Here is an 18,517-nt window from a genome sequence, read left to right on the forward strand (position 1 = left end):
ATTTGGCTTTACATTCCATGCAAACTGGGCTATTGTATTTTAATGTTTGTCAGACAAATGAATATAAAAACAATGAAAAAAGTGTGTTGCTCATACGACTAGTGCATAACAGAACAAAAAAGGAGCAGGACCTATGATGTTATGATTAATTGTGTGGGAGTGGGCTGGCATTGTGTGTGATGATGCGTTCAACATGCACACAGGGAAGGGAGCATATGGAATCTGTGCCCCCTGCCTTTAGATATGTTCCCATACCTGGAAAATGATTGCTTTGGATGCAAGAAATCATTTTCAAGAAGCCCAGCTAGTTCCTGTGCAAGGTGTAATATCAAACTCTCATTGGATTTACCAGTGCCACTCAACCAGATAAGTTGGAAGAGGTCCAAGCGCAGAAAGAGGTTGCAAGCCAGACTTCGCCACCTTCACCTGTGTGCCCCCTCAGTACTGTAAAATCACCTAGGACAAACGCCACTTCATCTACAACCAGTACGAACACGATGCCTACTGTGACAGTACAGGTAAGGGTGTCTGCTTTCAATGACTTTAATAAACGCCTCCAAGCCTTGGGGAATGTGGGAATTTCACCCCAGTATTTGCAGTGAAGGTTTGTGTTCGGATGGAGGGGGCTGTTGAAAAAAATAATAAAATAAACTTTTGCATTGACTGAAGAGAAACTACAGTGGTACCTCGGGTTACATACGCTTCAGGTTACAGACTCCGCTAACCCAGAAATATTACCTCAGGTTAAGAACTTTGCTTCAGGATGAGAACAGAAATCGTGCTCTGGCGATGCGGTGGCAGCAGGAGGCCCCATTAGCTAAAGTGGTGGTTCAGGTTAAGAACAGGTTCAGGTTAAGAACGGGCCTCCAGAACGAATTAAGTACTTAACCCAAGGTACCACTGTACTTGGTTTTTATTTTAAAATGCTCTCCAGCATGCTGTCCTTTTGTATTCTGGCACACTAAAACCTTTCTCTTTGACACCCAAAGCAACCCCGGAAGCTCAGCTACGCTGAAGTCTGCCAGAAACCCCCAAAAGAGATGGCTCCAGTTCCTGTTCAGCCGCTTAGGGAGCTGCGTACCAATGTAACCTCTCCTGCCAAAACAGAAGAAAACGGCACCCATGAAAGAGCTGGAGAGAAGGCGTGCGAAAAACCTGAAGGACGGGTTAAGGACTTTGCGGTCTTCAGGGGCAACGGGCCTCCCAAGGGAGCCGCAGGAAAAATCAGGGAACAGAGGCGCCAATGTGGACGTAGGTCTTCTCCTCAGGGAGCGCCTCGGCGTGTTGGCAAGGAACAGTACGTGCCACCACGATCACCAAAGGAAAATTGATCAAACTTTTTATTTAATCATAACTATGGACTAATGAGCAGTAGAGGAGAAACTGGCCAGCTGTGAGAAATTCAAATATGGGGAAAGCGGACACTGAATTCAAGAGCACAGAGTTTGCGGTGTGAGAGTGCTTGAAGAGGTCCCAATATTCATCTCAAAGTGATATATAAAATGCTGGAGGAATTGAATCAATATAAATATGATAAAAGATTATAATTTTTGTAACTTTTTTTTTGTTTTAATTTGCAGCGGGTTTCCTGCCTGAAGGTAGAGTCTTGGGTTATGAATTAGTTTGTTGAAAATGAGGAACAAATACATACACACGATAGCATGTTCCTCGCCTGGAGAAAGAAGAGGCAAAATATTTTTTTCCCTTTTTTTCTTTTTTGAAAAAAGCATTTCTGTAAAAGTTATAAATTACTTTTTAAATCTATTTAATGTACGGCTTGTAGGATGATGTGTATGCCATTAATGGCCTTGCATTACAAATCAGCCCCCAAACTGACATGCTTGGTCAGTATGAATGAGTGTAGCCACATACTTGTTACGTCATGATTTAGTCACTGCTGATAACTGAATGTACTACTGTAGTATTTTGTGTTTTGGAAATGTAGTATTTGAACTTACTAATTTTGGTCAGCTTTTAAAACTCTATTTTACTTTGGATTATACAAACAGCAAGATTAGTAAACGAATAGTGGGCAAGGTTTTAATTTGTACTTGCTTTCCCCCTAATTAGGGATTGCATTATTTTTATTTCCCCCCACTGCTTTAGTATTTTTCTCTAAATCTTTATTACAGAATTATGCACGTCTAGCTGGAATAGTCGTTCCAGTACTGATGCAGGACTAATACAGAAAAAGTGCACAGCAGTCCTTTTCTTGGTATCACATTTAATGACCTTGGATTTTCATCTCTTCAGTATGCTTAATTGTGTAGAAGTGAGGCAAGTCGGTTTGAAGTTTGGCCTTGCTATGATACATGGATGGGCCTCTAGAGTGACTTGCATTGATAGATACTGTATATTGAAAAAGCTCTTTCTACTGAAAAAAGCACTTCATACTATACTGGAAATCAGGTTTTGTGTAGAGGGCAGACTTTTAAAACAGCAAGTTTGGTAACTAGGTTTCCTCGGTTTTTTAGAGGTGATAGCCATGGAAACTTCCAAGTTAGTCTGGAGAACATTGGAGAGGATTTTTACATAGCTTTATGTTAATTAGATTAACAACATTGTGTAACGAGCAGTCTGGGTTATAAGCTGGTAACTGTAGTAAGTCATAAAAGGAATAGGAAAGCTACAACAAGTTAAATCTGCCAAAATCTGCATGCTAGGGTTCAAGGTTCTGTATTAAAGTGTTAGGGGAAAGTATCTTGCAACAACAAAGTGTACCTTTCTTTAGTTAATAGCAAGTATAACAAATCTAAAGTTGTTAGTTGTGAACACTGGAAAATGCAGTTGCGAGATACTACCACATCCTAGTTTATATATGCTAGTGATAACTTTAAAATGTCAGTGGCAGATAAATAATTTAACTGTGAAAATGTTCATCTTCTGATTTTCTTAGCCAGATAACCCTTGGCAATTTTTACTCAGTAGGCATTCTCTATCAATGGCTTTGAGAACACTCATATCTATTTTTATAAGTATATAAATATATATATAAAGTTAGATTTGTCATTTCTCTAACTTATTATTCAGCTTGGCAATCACTTTTTTATTTGATTGAAAAGTGTATATGTACTTACATAGTTGATATTCTTTTTTTCTATGCATGTTATTAATCATTACTCATTTTAAAGTACATGTGCTGGGTTTGGCAGTCTTTAAATTTACACAAATCATTGATCACATCTGTTAACACAGAAACCCATTTTGGTTTACTCATAATGCTATTTTTGTATGGACATAACCCACAAAAGGTGAAAAATATTTAAAAGTGTTAAGAACGCTGCAAAATGTATGGAAGAGTACTTCAAAAATTCTTTTTTAAGATCATAAATCTAATTACTGCACTTGGATTGGAAAAAAGGTTGAACTGCGACAGTTATCCTTAGGGTAGACACGTATTGTGACATTACAAACTAAAGATGTATTTGAATTTATAAGAGCCGACAGGAATTCTGGAAATATATATATGGTTGTCTGTCATTCAGAGAGAATGTAGTTGCTTGGAAAGGGGCTAGTCAAAACAAATTACCTGGCAATGTGAGTGTGTGAAACCTAACCCTGCGTTATGTATCCACGTATGGGTAGAATCTTTGTTCAAAAGCAGATCAACTTGAAAGTGTAGCTCTTTGCTTTTTTGGATGTTAAAAAAATTGAGCTCACAATTGCTTTCTTGTGAGTTAAAAATCTTGACCTATGGAAGGGATGTGTTATACACCCTGAGAGTGAGTGTGTGTGTGTGTGTGTGTGTGTGTGTGTGTTATGGCTCTTGTGCAATGTATGTGTTAAGTGTGTAAAAACAGCTTTTTCCAGTGTAAAGTTGCTACTCTTGAGGGCTCAATATTTGGTAACTATCAACTCAATTAACATAGCCTCCCCCCCCCTCAAATCTACTATAAACTTTTAGGTTTAGAGGAAATAATTAAGTAAATGCAACTGTTAAAAAGAGAGCGAACAGTGTGTGCTGTTAACTTTTCTTGCAGTTATTGCATGATTAGAAACTTATCTGGGCTCACTATTGCTCTTGTCCATTCTCAGGCAGTGTCTTGAGTCTCCATCCATCAGTCTTCCCATATTACTTTGGAAACAAGAAATAACATCTTTAGAACTAGATTCACTGCTGGCAATTCTGCTGTTTTATTGTAAGAATGTTGAATGTGGCAGTGCTTGTTTTCTGCATAGTTTTGCATTAAAGTGTTAATGGACAAAGCATTCTTATAGTTACTGGGAAATTGAGGCAGTGAACAACAACATGTGAAGCCTTGTCCTTTGTCTATTAAAAAATACTGGATGAATGTAATATATACCGGCATAGCCTGTACTGGTAAAATAACCAAAACAAGCATTTTCATTGTAAATATTGAAACAGTGGAGATGAAGCTGATGTTTGCATTTCATCCATAAAACATCAGTGTCAAAGCTGTCTACCTAAATGCCATTACCTTTCACCTTAAAGGTCAGTAATGGACAGACATGCCTGTTGAGTCTTATCAGTTGAAATAATAATTCATTATAATGGCAAACAGCTTTCAGTTTCCTCAACTCTTATTTGTTGGTGATTTTATGAGTGTTCTGAGTTTTCCTCCTTTCATGTTTTTAGGATTGGTAAATAACTCTGGGTCCTATTATTGTACTTACGTTCTGGAAGGGAAAAAAGGGGGAGATACTCCGTTGGCATGGAACTTAATATTCCAGCTTTCTTTTCTTTTTTTGATTTAGCTTGGCAGAAAGTGTGATGCAGATTTAGCAGTAGGTTAAACTAAACCCATCTTACTGACCAGAAGAAAACTTAAAAGATGAAACTGGGGCAGATCAGTAGCAATTAAGTGACTTAAGCAATGCTTTTATTGTAGTAAAATAGCTATGGCCTTACTATTTCATCAATATCGGCTAAATGTCTGAATATGTTCACTCTTTTTACTGTTACCCAAGTGAATATTCACATGAGAGAAAAAAAATACCTGCTACATGTGTACAGATTTCAAATTTGTAAAATGCAGCATTATATACAGACAAAATGCAACAGAAATGCACTTTGGGTTGGGGGAGCTTAAACTTTTGTAAATTGTGATTACAACAAATATGCAATAGGTTTTTTTCTTTAACTTTTGATATTTCCTTCTGAAACATAAGATTGTTACCATTAATCTTTAATGGCCTATCATGCTCTTATGTGTGTGTATGTATGTGTGTTTGAGAGAGAGCAGATATTCTTTGTGTGGGTTTCCTTTAGGATGGTACATTTCATTTAAAAAATATTCTTTGGATGAAAGTTAGCTGGGTCTCCAGCCCTGGACTCTGGAAGACATCTGATGAGTGTATTAATGTAGGTTTCAGAGGATATTAAATGGAAACTAATCGGTCTTCAAAGTAACCTGTAACAGCTTCAAGAATTTTATATTTAATAGCTGGAGGGTGTGTGTTTTTTACAGAAGATTGTCATGGATAAAATCCCCCCTCAAATATATTTCTGATGTAACTGGCTAGTGCACAAATGGTTTCAGTTCTTCAGTCAAAACCACTCAGCTATGTCTCTCCTGGAAAAGTTTGGTTTCTGATATTTATATTCTCACTTTTCTGTGAGACTTCTGTTTAAAAAAAAAAAAGAAGTAGTAATTATCTGGATTCTCTACTTTGTCAGTTTGGTTTATTCCTGTTGTCAAAGCTGTCTAAAACAAAAATGTGTAAAGTAGGTTCATGCTTAATTGTTAAAATTATACATGTATTTGTATTTGTTTTTGACATTGCCAAGGTGCTATGGGAAACTGAAATAACCGTTAGAAGGAAATAATAAAATCCACCTTAAAAAGACACACATCCTTTGTCCAGATGCTAAATGACTTGGTATGCCGAATAAGTGGAAGACTTAGTACTCAAAACCACTAACCGATCAAAACGGAAGGACGGGCAGGAACTATATGCCTGAAGCTAATTGTTGAGACACTCCTAAATAGGTGGATCTTAAATGCCGTTATGGCAGACAGGCTACTTTGGATGTTGGTTCTTACCCATACGGCTAATTAACTACATCGGGAGTATAGTTTTAGATTGGGAAGGCTAACCTGTGGCGCTCCAGATGGTGTTGCCCCCCCAGTCAGCATGGGCAGTGGTTGGGGATTTTGGGAGTTGTAGTCCAAGAACATATGGAGAACCACAAATCTGCCCCCCCCACTATAGAGGATTTATAAGTCAACAGCATTCATTCTTTTAAATTTCACCCTGAAACAAAAAGCCAATACTTCAGTTGGCCATTCTGACCCAGTACAATGGAAACTATGACTTCTGTCCTCACCGATGTTATTTCACTTTGGTTTTTATCCTGTGTTGTTTTTTTACAATAGAACTACATGTAGTTGGAGCCTCACCAACTACTCAAAATCATTCAGTTTGAAAGGGAGGGCTGTTGCAAAGGAGGGAGGGAACAGTAGGGTGGTTTTTCTGTCTTCCCCAGGAGGGGCAAAAACAACTTGGTGATGGCATGACTTTCCGCACAAAGATTGTAAGAAGAGTTGAGTCACTTCATTCCTCCCTGCTTTGAATTGTGGCGTTTGTAAAATTATGGGAAGTTGGGGGGGAAACCACAGACCTACATCCTATGACAGCCTCAGTGAATATTCCCCACAACTACATGAGATGCTTGTTAGATTTACACTTTTGCTAGTCGTTGCCTGATGATTTATGGAAAAGCAAACTCCATTTGACAACATTCTTTGTGGAACCTCCATTGAAAGGTTTGTGAATGTACTGGCACAGCAGTGATAAACCCGCTGTTTATTTTGTGCGTTGTATAAAACGGCATATATGGGTTTTTCCAGTCTTCACATGCAGAAGGGGATCAGTTTGCCATTTTTATTGATTTGCTATAAGAAATACACATACCTGAACAAATAATGTATAAAAATTATTATACAATTAAGGTAACATAAGTTGCAAAACTTGGTTATTTGTATTAAAACATTTCCTCAAGTATTTCCATATTTGTTTCCATCATGTACCTTGTCACAAAGTGTGAAAAGTCTGGGGGAAGCCTCAATTCCTGACTACATTTTATAGATGAGGATTCATTACCACACAAATTAGCATTGATTTCAGCCTTACTATGAAAACCAGGAATGGGGAACCTTCATATATAACTGTTTTACAACTTGTCACTTATGTTGGCTGATGGGAACTGGAATCGACACACCTGGAGGACCACAAATTTCCTGTCCTGGAGTAAGCAAAGGAATCTCAAATGAGCAAAGGAATCTAGTTAGCGGTTTGAGATTTAAATGCAGTTTGTGAGTGATTTTGACAATATATTGATACGCACAACGTCGCATATCAACCCTGTCTATTAAAGTGGAATAAAAGATACTTTCTACTCAATCCTGGAGTCCACAAGCACTACTCTGCACTTGAACACCCCGTTGCTGCTTGCCAAGGCCCCCTGCCCCACCCCAAAGCTTGCTTTAAACACAAAAAGGTGGTTACAGAGGCATTGATATTTTGACTTTTTGGAGGTGAGTGATTATGAGCATTTGCCAGGTTTTTCATGTCCATGACACTTCATCAATTTCCTAAAATGTGTTGGCCCGAAAAGGTTAACAACTTGCTAATCCCTCCCACGTTGCTTACTCAATTCCTGATCAATCATTCCTGTTCTTGAGCATTGTGTTTCTGTGGTAGGCATTGGTCTTACAGCATTGCCAGAAGCGACCTTGACTTCCAGTCAGGTTTCCTGTATGCATGTCACCACTGAGCATGCTGGCTAGAAGGCTGGATCCTGTAGCTGTCGGATGGCCACAGAGTATGAGAGTGCCTGTGGACGTGACCAAGCCAGTGTAGACATTGCTGCAACAGAAGTGTGAACATTCTGGGAATGTGGGCTTGGGAGAGCACATCTTTTTTCCCCCAACTGTACTGCCATGTGATGCTCCAAATCTCCTTGACTTTGCACGTATTGAAGATGTTGAGGCGTCACTTCAAGGAGATCAACATGCCCCCGACTCACTTCCATAAAGCAACATGCAAGGCAAACCTTTCATCTTAATATTGGTCATTAACAACCCCGGGGCTAAAACAAACTTGAGCTATGCTTGTGGGGTGACCCACTTCAGTGCTTCTAGAGCCCAGACCCTCCAAGTGTCCCTATTTTCCAGGGACCGTTCTGGATTTACAGAAGCCTTCCTGGATTCTGATTTAATCGTGGAATGTCCCGCTTTTCCTCATGACACCCCTATTTTCATCAAATAAATATTGGAGGGTATGGAGTCATGCGATCCTTGAGTCAAGGAGATAACTAGACAACCTTTCAAAGACATCTGAAGGCAGCCCTGTATAGTGAAGTCTTCTCATGTTTAGTGTTTTAGGTTTTATATACAGTGGTACTTCGGGTTACATACGCTTTAGGTTACAGACTCCGCTAACCCAGAAATAGTGCTTCAGGTTAAGAACTTGGCTTCAGGATGAGAACAGAAATCGTGCTCCGGTGGCGCAGCGGCAGCAGGAGGCCCCATTAGCTAAAGTGGTGCTTCAGGTTAAGAACAGTTTCAGGTTAAGAACGGACCTCCAGAATGAATTAAGTACTTAACCCAAGGTACCACTGTAGAGTGGTACCTCAGTTTAAGAACAGTCCTGTTTACGAACAATTTGGTTTACAAACTGCAAAAATGGTAGTAGTGTCCCGGTTTGAGAAATTTACCTCGGTCTAAGAATGGAATCCAAAGGTGCTGGTGGCAGGAAGCCTCATTAGGGAAAGCTTGCCTCTGTTCAAGAACAGTTTCGGTTTAAGAACGGACTTCCGGAATGGATTAAGTTCGTAAACCAAGGTACCACTGTACGTTGGAAGCTGCCCAGAGTGGCTAGAGCAACCCAGTCAGATGTGCGGGGTATTATTAGTTAGTGCTTTTTTTTTCAGGGCTTACTCAAGGGTACACAGTAAAAAGATCCAGTCGTGATCGACTCTGGGGTTGCAGTGCTCATCTTGCTTTATTGGCCAAGGGAGCCGGCGTACAGCTTCCAGTTCATGTGGCCAGCATGACTAAGCCGCTTCTGGCGAACCAGAACAGCGCACGGAAACACCGTTTACCTTCCTGCCGGAGCGGTACCTCTTTATCTACTTGCACTTTGACGTGCTTTTGAACTGCTAGGTGGGAAGGAGCTGGGACCGAGAAACGGGAGCTCACCCTGTCGTGGGGATTCGAACCACCGACGGAAAGTCCTAGGCTCTGTGGTTTAACCCACAGCGCCACCCGCATCTATTTTTTGTTGCTGTTAAAAAGTTTGGCTCTTACTGTAACAACTTCATGGTGATTACCAGCACCCATATTTCTAGAAAAAAGCTCCTCCTCCTCTTCCTAGTGCTTTTTCTCAGGGGGTTACTCAACGGCATGCAGTACCAGAACCTATTTTTTGTTGTTACAGTAGGAGCCAAACTTTTTAACAACTTGCATTTTTCTAGAAAAATGCACTTCTTGAATAGGACGTCCTTATTTTCATTGGAGAAATGTTGGAGGCATAGGACCCATCTTCTGGGGACTTTGACGCCCCCATCAAATATATGAAGGGGTCCGACTGACCACCCCCTGAAAAACAAGTTGATGGCATTCCCATTGAAACTTTGCACTGCGTCACGTGGGCGATGGTACCCCAATATTTTACATCAAGTTGGGAGAATATGGAAGCTTCTGGAAATGCCTCACAAGCGCCATACCAATGCTAAGCGCTTTCTTCAGAAGGGAAGTATGGCCCGAGCGAACGCTATCGCGGCGCCGTGCGTTTGTCCGAGGCGGCCAGCGGAGGTCGCCCGCGGCCTAGCTAGCCGTGGCGCCTTCGACGGCTAGGCCTAGCCCTGCCTGAGGCGGCGCTCGTTCGGTTCGCGCGGTGGTGGCGGCGCCGCTGCTGCTGCTGCTGCTGCCGGAGCCCGGGCTGGGCCTGCCCGCCTCCCGCCTTTCCCATGTGACCTAGCCGGGGCTCAGCTCGGCTGCGGGGAAGAGGACGAGGCGGCGGCGCTCGGAGGCGAAGCGCTCGGAGGAGGAGAGCGGAGGAGGAGGAGGATCACGGCCATGGCGGCGGGCGCCGTTGCTTGGCGCGGCGGGATCCGGAGCCCTCAGCGCTGAGGGGAGGAAGGAGGAGGAGTCGCCGCCGCTGCTGCTGCCGCCGCCGCCGCCGGAGTCGGCCACTTTTCCCTCCCCATCATGGCTGAGCCGCCAGGCGGTAACGGCGCCGTGTCTCCGCCGGCCAGCTTGCCCCGGGAGGTCCGCGAGCAGCTCGCCGAGCTGGAGCTGGAGCTCTCGGAAGGTGAGCCTCTTCTTTCCAGGGCGGGAACGGAGAGAGGGCGAAAGGGGATCGGAGCCCTTCTCCCCTTCCCTTCTCACTCCTGGCACCTTTCCATCGATCGCCCCCTCTTTGGCTAAGCAGAGGGCATTTCCCCCCTTCGGTTTTGGGGGCAGTGATGGTGGTGGTGGCGGAGGAGGAGGAAGGAGAAGAGGGCCGTTTCTCTCCTTTTCCTAATCCTGCGCTCTTTGCAACCTCCCGTTTCCCCCTTCTCTAGATAATGGCGTTTTCTTCCTCGTTTAGGGTTAGCATGGAGCTGTTAGAGAGTGTGCAAACGAGCCTTTGGGTTTCTTAATTCTTCTTAAGTGTGTGCGTGCGTGTGCTTTCCATTTTTTTTATTGGCTTTCAACTACAATCCAATAATAATAATAGCCTCGTTGTAGCAATACCAGTTTATAATACAATTATTATCAGTAGTTCAAATATCCAATTTTATCATTTAGATAAGGTGGTGTCCCCCCCACGTGCTAGAACTGATGGCTTGGTTATTTGCTATATTTCTGCATTCCAAAATGTTACTAGTTTCCATACATTCTGGTCATCATAATAATCCCTTATACAACAACTGCAATATTAATAACTTCTGTTTGTGTTGACACAATAAATGATTTATAAAATTGCAAGTGAGGAACTCAAACTATATCCTTGGTCTTCCTATATGTGGCAATTATTCTGTCTATGGTGTTTCTTACTGTTGTGCTTCCCATTTTCTGCTCCTTTTCTTTATTTCTCTCTCTCTCTCTCTCTCTGTGTGTGTGTGTGTGTGAGAGAGAGAGAGAGAGATTTCCATTTTCTGCTCCTTTGCCTTCCCTTAGTCTGTATTAATTTTCCGAAGGCACACAAGAGATTTCCTCCTTCTTCATTCCCTTCCCTTCCCCCCCATCCGCACTCACATGCCCCCTGTGTGACTTCATTGTGAGTTGAAGCTTGCACCTTAGCACTTACATTGTTAAGTTCTCTTTCTTTGCAGTCCCTTTGCCACTGTTAGTCAGTGGAAATGGGTAGGCCGCTACCTCATTGCCACCTTGCTCATACTGTAATCCGTTGGGGTGCAGAAGCGTCTCTGAATCTTCCCTGGCTTGTGGTAGATGCTGGTCTTGGTGACATCTGCAAATGCACAAAGCTAAACATTGTATTGAGCTGTGGGGGTTCCCTGTAGCCCGTTGCTCAGCCTTATAGCATGTATGGGTTGTTGCTGCACTTTATGTACTTCTCCTTGGTTAAAATAAAAAAAATTCCTTCCAGTAGCACCTTATAGACCAACTAAGTTAGTTCTTGGTATGAGCTTTCGTGTGCATGCACACTTCTTCACACTTCTTCTCCTTGGTTGTTTAAAATACTGCATGCATTGTGCAAATGATACCCACGTTAGGGGTAGGGTGGGCATCCCTTCTGACTCCTCAGCAGTGTGCCTGTCAGTGAGCATCACTGAAGTGTGGGGAGAGTGTGACTGAGCTGATGGGGCTTGGATTCTCCATTTCTGGATAAGGTCCCCTCTGGATCCTTTATTGTAATATAAAATCCCCCACCCACCCTTCTGTTACACACTTATCTGTCATCTGGCCTTCTTCTGATTTGCTACTTTCCACCAAGCCTGACAGTTCAGTAGGTATGGGGGGGGGGAATCTGTGTTTGCTTAAAATACTTGTTTAGAAATATTTCCATGGCTCTGTCCTTTGAAAAGGGGCTACGAGAGCTGTCTTGGAGTAGTAAATTTCTCCTTTTTCAAATGCCCTTGGGTAGCTTGCTCTCTGTATGAGTGAGAGAGAGCTCTAAGCCTTTCTTACAGTTCGAGGGAAGAGACTGACCTGATGATCGCTCTCTTCCTCCCCTTCCCCCTTGCCCTTTATATCATGTAAATGTACCAATTTTAATGTGTTTCTGTAGATGGTTTCCTCTTCTGTTTAGTTCCCTGTCATCTTATGGGTTTTAATAGCTCCTTCAAGGAAAAAATCAACTGCTTTTTATGAGGTGTACATGTGGGTGAGGAGTCTCGGATAACAATGAGGGGTGGGGGGAGCATAATGTCTTTTCCATGTGACCTGTGCAAGCTGTTTCATGCAGCTGTAATCAGTTAACAGAAAGTTCCTGTTTATGCTAAAAACAAAACCTTAAATTGTGTTTGAGCCATAAATGGCACATTTCCTCTTTTCTTTTCTGTGGTTGCATTTTTTTTTAGTCTCCATGTTGAGCTTTCTGCACACTGGCTGTTAAGCTATTGTCCTCAGTTTTCTTGAAAATGACGCCCATAGATGGTTTTTGCAGAACAGAAGACACTGTGTGTTGAAGTTGAGAGAAAAGGACTGACTCTGCATAGGGGGAGGAATAAGAGATGTCATTTTTACAGGGTATACATTCTCTCTCTCTGGTGTAACATTAGGGATTATGTCTACAGGGCATTTTTAGGGGGGGAAATCAGTTGCCAGCCCCTTTTGTGTCCATCCTTTGCTTTTTCATCATGAATGCATTGTGAGTTATTTCAGAAGAGGAATTATTTGCGAATTATCTTACTGGGGATAAGTTACTTGGGTTTGCAACCAAAGAGCTACATTGATTAGATCAAGGGCTTGTACTTGCCTAGTAGAATTTTTGATTTTCAGCAGCAGACATAACCAATGATATCATAAAAAACTGCTTTTGTTTTGCTCCTTTGCATCTTTTTTGTCATTCATAATATGACTGCTTAAGGAAACACAAAGTGCACTTGCAAACACTGAAAAAAGTGAATGGTTGTTTGAATCTTGGCCACAGAAACTTAAGAGATGAGCACTTGAAATGTCATATAGTGTATGGTGAGAATATGGTCTAGATGCCCTCATACCATAACATCTCTACTTCACGGTATATACCTACCTAACTGGAGTAATGAGATTAGTCAGTTGCCTGTCCTGCGCTACAGACTAGTCAATTGTTTGTTCTGGATGTGGTTACACTTCCTCTGAAGGAGCAGACCAGTAGTTTGGGAGTACTTGTAATCACTAGTACAACAGTAACATCTATTACTGGCTAATTATGCTGCCTATATGCTTCTGGGCCAAATTTAAGATTTTTATTTTTTAGTTCAAAGCCTTATATATCAGATATCGTAGGTATTTCTATGTGAGTTACTCAGAAACCGAGCTCTATTTCTGTACAGTTAATTTGCTCTTTACATGTAGAATCATATTCTCCACATGCTGGATCATGATCAGTAAAACCATGGGAGAATACAGTGGTGCCTCGCAAGACGAAATTAATTCATTCCGCGAATTTTTTCGTCTAGTGAATTTTTCGTCTTGCGAAGCACGGTTTCCCATAGGAATGCATTGAAAATCAATTAATGCGTTCCTATGGTCAAAAAAAGTCCAAACAAAGCCAAATTTGGTACAACAAGAGTTTATTAAGTGCTCTTTAAAGTCACACATACTGTAAAGAGCATTTCAAAATTCAAACCCAGATTTTTTTTAAAAAAACAGCAGAGTGGCCCAATGGTCACAGAAAATCATAAAAATGCAGAAAAAAACCACAAGCTTCCAGATTCTTGCAAACCCCTCCCCAACTGTTCCCCCAGCCATCCAGCACACAGAAATTCAAATCCAGATTTTTTAAATAAAAAAACAGCAGAGTGGCCCAATGGTCACAGAAAATCATAAAAATGCAGAAAAAAACCACAAGCTTCCGGATTCTTGCAAACCCCTTCCCAACACCAAGTCCTTGAATTCCAAACACCCCAACCCAAAATCCAACCCCCCCCAAAAAAGTTTTAAAAGCTTAACTTACCAAATGGCTGCAAAAGAAGTTTTGGAAAAGCTTCAAAAATCACCAAAGTCTTTAAAAACCTCAAAAAGGCTACTATGTACACTGTGTTCTATGAGTTGCTCCTCGAAGTCAAGTCGCAACTGTATTAATGGTGTTAAGAAAAAGGAAACAAACTTGCAAGACGTTTTCATCTTGCGAAGCAAGCCTATAGGGAAATTCGTCTTGCGAAGCAGCTCAAAAACGGAAAACCCTTTCGTCTAGCGAGTTTTCCGTCTTGCGAGGCATTCGTCTTGCGGGGCACCACTGTATTCCAAAATCCTGTTCTGCTCTGCTTTGTTAAGCAAGCCTTTTTCTGATCTGTAAACACATTGTATTAGTAAGTTTTTCTGGCAGAAGTTCTATGAATAGACAATTCAGAAGAAGTAGCATATTAATCTTTTAAAAGTGGCATTGCCCTTCCTTTCATTGATCACTTTGGGGTTTTTTTCTCATTAAGAAATTAGTAGGAAATTTGTGTTATGTTAAGTCTTAGTTTAGGACCCTATTCATCAATGTACTTACCACAACAGGCTTCCATAATGGTACTAACCCCCTTGGAGGCTTCAGGCCTTTAAAGGTCACTCTTAGCTACTTTGATATGTCACTTTGTAGCACACAAAATTTCTGGAGGGGATTTTAGTCCAGTTTCTAGGGAAGTTCATAAAAAAATGTAAGAGTATAGCTTGTTATTATGTCTGCTGTTAAGTTTTGGTGAATGTTGATGATATGAAGTAATGACAGAGAATGTCCTCTTATGCCCTTTTGAGAGAATTGTAAATTGCTGAATTTACTGGCGCTTGTAACTGCTGGGAAGACATTTTTATATTTTCTGCAGCGTGTGTCATTTTACCCTAGGCTTAAAAAAACTCAACTATTTCTACACGGTTCAACCTATACTGTTCTATGTTTTTAGGAAATCCTGCATTGTTTATGCAGCATCTGAATCTGATACGCTTTGAAGCTGCAGATCACTGCAGTACTTTCTCAGCATTGCCCAGCAAGAATACTAATTTATTATGAAAATGTGTTTGTGTAGGGATGTGTGTGCATGTGCAAATAATGTTACCTGCATGCCTTGCATTTTAGTACATATTAGTACTTCTTGGACTGTCGCATTGACAGTCACATGCTGTTGGCTTGTGATAGGTTCAAAATCTGTCCTGTTTGAGTGTACACTCGATTTGTTCTTTAACTCACATTAGGAGTATCTATATTTCAGTTTTAAGCCAGTCAAATAAAACAGTCCCTTTCCTTTTCCAGGAAGCTCTGGCAGGAGAGCTGGAGATTTCTACCACGGAATTTCAGCGCCTCTAGCAAACTACAATTCCTAGGATTCTTTGAGGAAGCCATGATAGTTAAAGTGGTGCAAACCCACTTTGGGTGAAATCTAACAGGAACACCCCCCTCCAAAAAAAAAAAATCATCCTGCAAAATCTGCTCAGGAGTATTGGGTCACCTTCTGGAGCAGATTTGGAGGGGGAGGGGAAGAGAAAGAGGAATCATATGGTACAAGCTCAATAAATATTTTGCTCAGTAGGTTTGCATTAGATTTAACCGCCAAGAAGGGTCTTTTTCTGATTAGTTATTTATCAGTTACTGATGCCTATTTGAAGATGCTTTAACATGTATCTGGTCTCTGCTGTGTGAACTAAACACCTCTTGGTATCAGTGTAGGCAGTGATGTACTGTATTTTTCGCTCTATAACACGCAACAGACCATAACACGCAAGTAGTTTTTAGAGGAGGAAAACAAGAAAAAAAATATTCTAAACAAAATAGTGGATATATGATTTTTGTGGTTCATGCTGTGGCCACAGACATGTGATCTGACAGTGAGTTTGGAGTAGCCCAATGCAAAAATCCTGAGGATCCATGTGGATCCATGCTTTGTAACCACGGAGGACGGAAGGAAGGGGAACCATGGATCCCCTGCTTACGACTGCAGCAGATCCCCCCCCCTCCGCCACCCGCAGGCATTCGCTCCATAACACGCACAGACATTTCCCCTTACTTTCTAGGAGGAAAAAAGTGAGTGTTATGGTGCAAAAAATACGGTATTTAAATTTCACAAGGAATAAATTGACTTGCTTCAATTTGTCATGTTATAAAAATGGTTGCAGATGAAAATACATTAATATGGCGTAGATTTTTGTCCAGTGGCAGCCAGCTATTTAAGGACATAAGGGGGGGTCCTGCTGGATCAGAGGTTTACCCAGTTCAGCATCATCTTCCAATGTTGGCCAACCAGATGCTAAGCAATTTTGGCTTAAAAGAAATGCCCATTTCATAACAAATGTTGGCGCTCAGAACCCCTTCCACCCAATAAAAGGCAGCTCTGTGCCTGCCACTGAACCAATAAACCAAAAAATAACCCAAAAACTCATTGTGTGTGCGTGCGCGTGCATGCATGTTTCACCAATTGGGAGGGGTAGACAGCCTTGACAGAAACCAAACTGTCCAAGCTTGCAGCTATCACTACAACTTTTAAATAATGCGCTGCAGAGGTGCCTACTTCTGAAGGAGATTGTGGGGGCCGATGTTGTGTGGCGCATGATAGCAGGATGTTGGAGGAGCACATCTACGTTCTCTGCACTATGCATAATTTTATACACCTCTGTCATATCCACTTCTTGCCCCCCCCCCAAAGCCTAATATCTTTTACTGTGAGGCCGTGTGGCCCCACTCCACTGGTGCTTTGAGCTATGCCACTTTTATCTATCATTGAAAACTGTTAGTTGAGATACAAATAGCCCAAATGAAAAATAATAAAAGGAGACGATATAATAGCACCCACCCCAGATGGAGGGTGGTAGGCCTGTGGTAGCAGGCTGTATCTCCAAGAAGTGCCTGGGATGTGGTACTGGTATAGAGACGACTACCCAGCACAATGTCCACTACAGGAGAAAAATGGTGGGTTACGTTCCATCTTCCTTCTGCGCAGATTAAAAGGAATATTTTCACCTAGTTTTGTCCCCAGTTACCTCCCTTTTTTTCCATGGTGAGGTAATTTGTTTACTTTGTGGGTGTTCCCAGCTAGGACTTTGAATAGGCTATGATAGCAGCCACCTGCCTCTCATTTCATTTCTAAAAAGGAGAAGGGGTGCTAGACTGTGATGGGATTGTTAAAAAACAACAAAACCTCTAAGCTGTTTTCTTATCTGGAGATCCAGAAGTTTCGGAGTGAGGAAACTCTGGATCCCCAGCTGCTTTATATTTTTATCACAAGGGATTTGCTTGATCTTATGGGGACTAGATAGGTTTCTTTTTCCAGTTCTGTTAGAATTATTGGACCCAAATCAACATGGTTGAGGCCCTGTGTGCTTCTCCCCAACCACCCCAACTATTAAAAAATTGCTTGTAGCATACATTTTTTTTAAAAATCCCAGACTGTCTGTCTGTCCTTCTCATATGTGTTTGACCGGATTTCTGTTTATACATGCTGTGATAGCTGAAATTTGTGCCCTATTGAGGAAAAAATACTGGGTCCCATGTCCACAAAATATGAAGCCTAGTTAGACATGATGGCAGCAAGCCTGTGTTTCAGTACTCGCTCATCACAGATTTTGTATGAAGCTGGGGAACGGAGCTGAAACTTTTCCCAATTTTCCCCAGCTGTTTTTGTCCCAAAGAGGCTCTCTGACTTAAAGCAACTTGCTGAGAGAAAAGCATTAGCAAGAGAGAGAGGCTGAACTCACTCTGAACCTCCCACCCTACCCCACCCTACCTCTAATACAAAAAGTGCTTTTGTATTAGAGATTCCCCCTTCCCCCACATCCTTCTCTACTTCATTGGGAATTGCAGGACTTGAGTTGGTGCCTGGGGTCATTGGGAGTCTGCAAAGAACCGACTGTTTTGGTAATGCTAAATAGACGTCGTATGTGGTAAGCAAAAGACTCAAATGTCTTAAGTGAAAGGGTAATGAAAGTGGATGGGATTTATACCCTCTTGCACTGTGGTTTAAACCACAGAGCCTAGGACTTGCCGATCAGAAGGTCGGTGGTTCGAATCCCCGCGACGGGGTGAGCTCCTGTTGCTTTGTCCCTGCTCCTGCCAACCTACCAGTTCGAAAGCAAGTCAAAGTGCAAGTAGATAAATAGGTACCGCTCCAGCGGGAAGGTAAACGGCGTTTCCATGCGCTGCTCTGGTTTGCCAGAAGCGGCTTAGTCATGCTGGCCACATGACCTGGAAGCTGCACACCGGCTCCCTCGGCCAATATAGTGAGATGAGCGCTGCAACCCCAGTGTCGGTCATGACTGGACCTAACGGTCAGGGGTCCCTTTACCTTTTAAACCTGTTTAGTAGGCACATTCACATGAGCAAAAGCTGGACATTGTTAAGTACTTCTGTAGACCTTACTTAGGATGCAGCGCTGCACCGTTAACATTTGTGTTAAGTACAGTGTGAGTCATGTGGCTGGTATCCTGTT

General features: G+C 41.9%; 2 protein-coding genes and 1 long non-coding RNA gene across 16 annotated transcripts in view; 2 read left to right on the forward strand and 1 right to left on the reverse strand.

The window, feature by feature from the left end:
• The window catches only part of LARP4 (La ribonucleoprotein 4), a 38,159-nt gene extending 32,347 nt beyond the window's left edge, over positions 1 to 5,812 (forward strand). For all 11 annotated transcript variants that reach the window (XM_083489932.1, XM_083489937.1, XM_083489941.1 and 8 more), the window contains 2 exons: positions 353 to 518; positions 990 to 5,812. In XM_083489932.1, the coding sequence (XP_083346058.1) occupies positions 353 to 518; positions 990 to 1,331 (508 nt within the window). In that variant the 3' untranslated portion in view covers positions 1,332 to 5,812. The remainder of the gene's footprint in view (positions 1 to 352; positions 519 to 989) is intronic.
• LOC310700728 lies at positions 5,597 to 8,614 on the reverse strand. Its single transcript, XR_014522765.1, has 2 exons — positions 7,703 to 8,614; positions 5,597 to 7,656 (listed from the first exon to the last, which is right to left on the reverse strand). It is a non-coding gene; the product is annotated as an uncharacterized lncRNA (long non-coding RNA).
• Positions 8,615 to 9,819: 1,205 nt separating this feature from the next.
• DIP2B (disco interacting protein 2 homolog B) overlaps positions 9,820 to 18,517 on the forward strand; it is a 187,092-nt gene continuing 178,394 nt past the window's right edge. Inside the window, exon 1 of one of the 4 annotated variants that reach the window (XM_083489831.1) lies at positions 9,820 to 10,278. In XM_083489831.1, coding sequence (XP_083345957.1) covers positions 10,176 to 10,278 — 103 coding nt within the window. In that variant the 5' untranslated portion in view covers positions 9,820 to 10,175. The remainder of the gene's footprint in view (positions 10,279 to 18,517) is intronic. The other 3 variants (XM_083489834.1, XM_083489835.1, XM_083489832.1) reach the window with 3 other exon arrangements.

Source organism: Podarcis liolepis (assembly GCF_965112155.1).
Source record: "Podarcis liolepis genome assembly, chromosome: 2".
Lineage (NCBI taxonomy): Eukaryota > Metazoa > Chordata > Lepidosauria > Squamata > Lacertidae > Podarcis > Podarcis liolepis.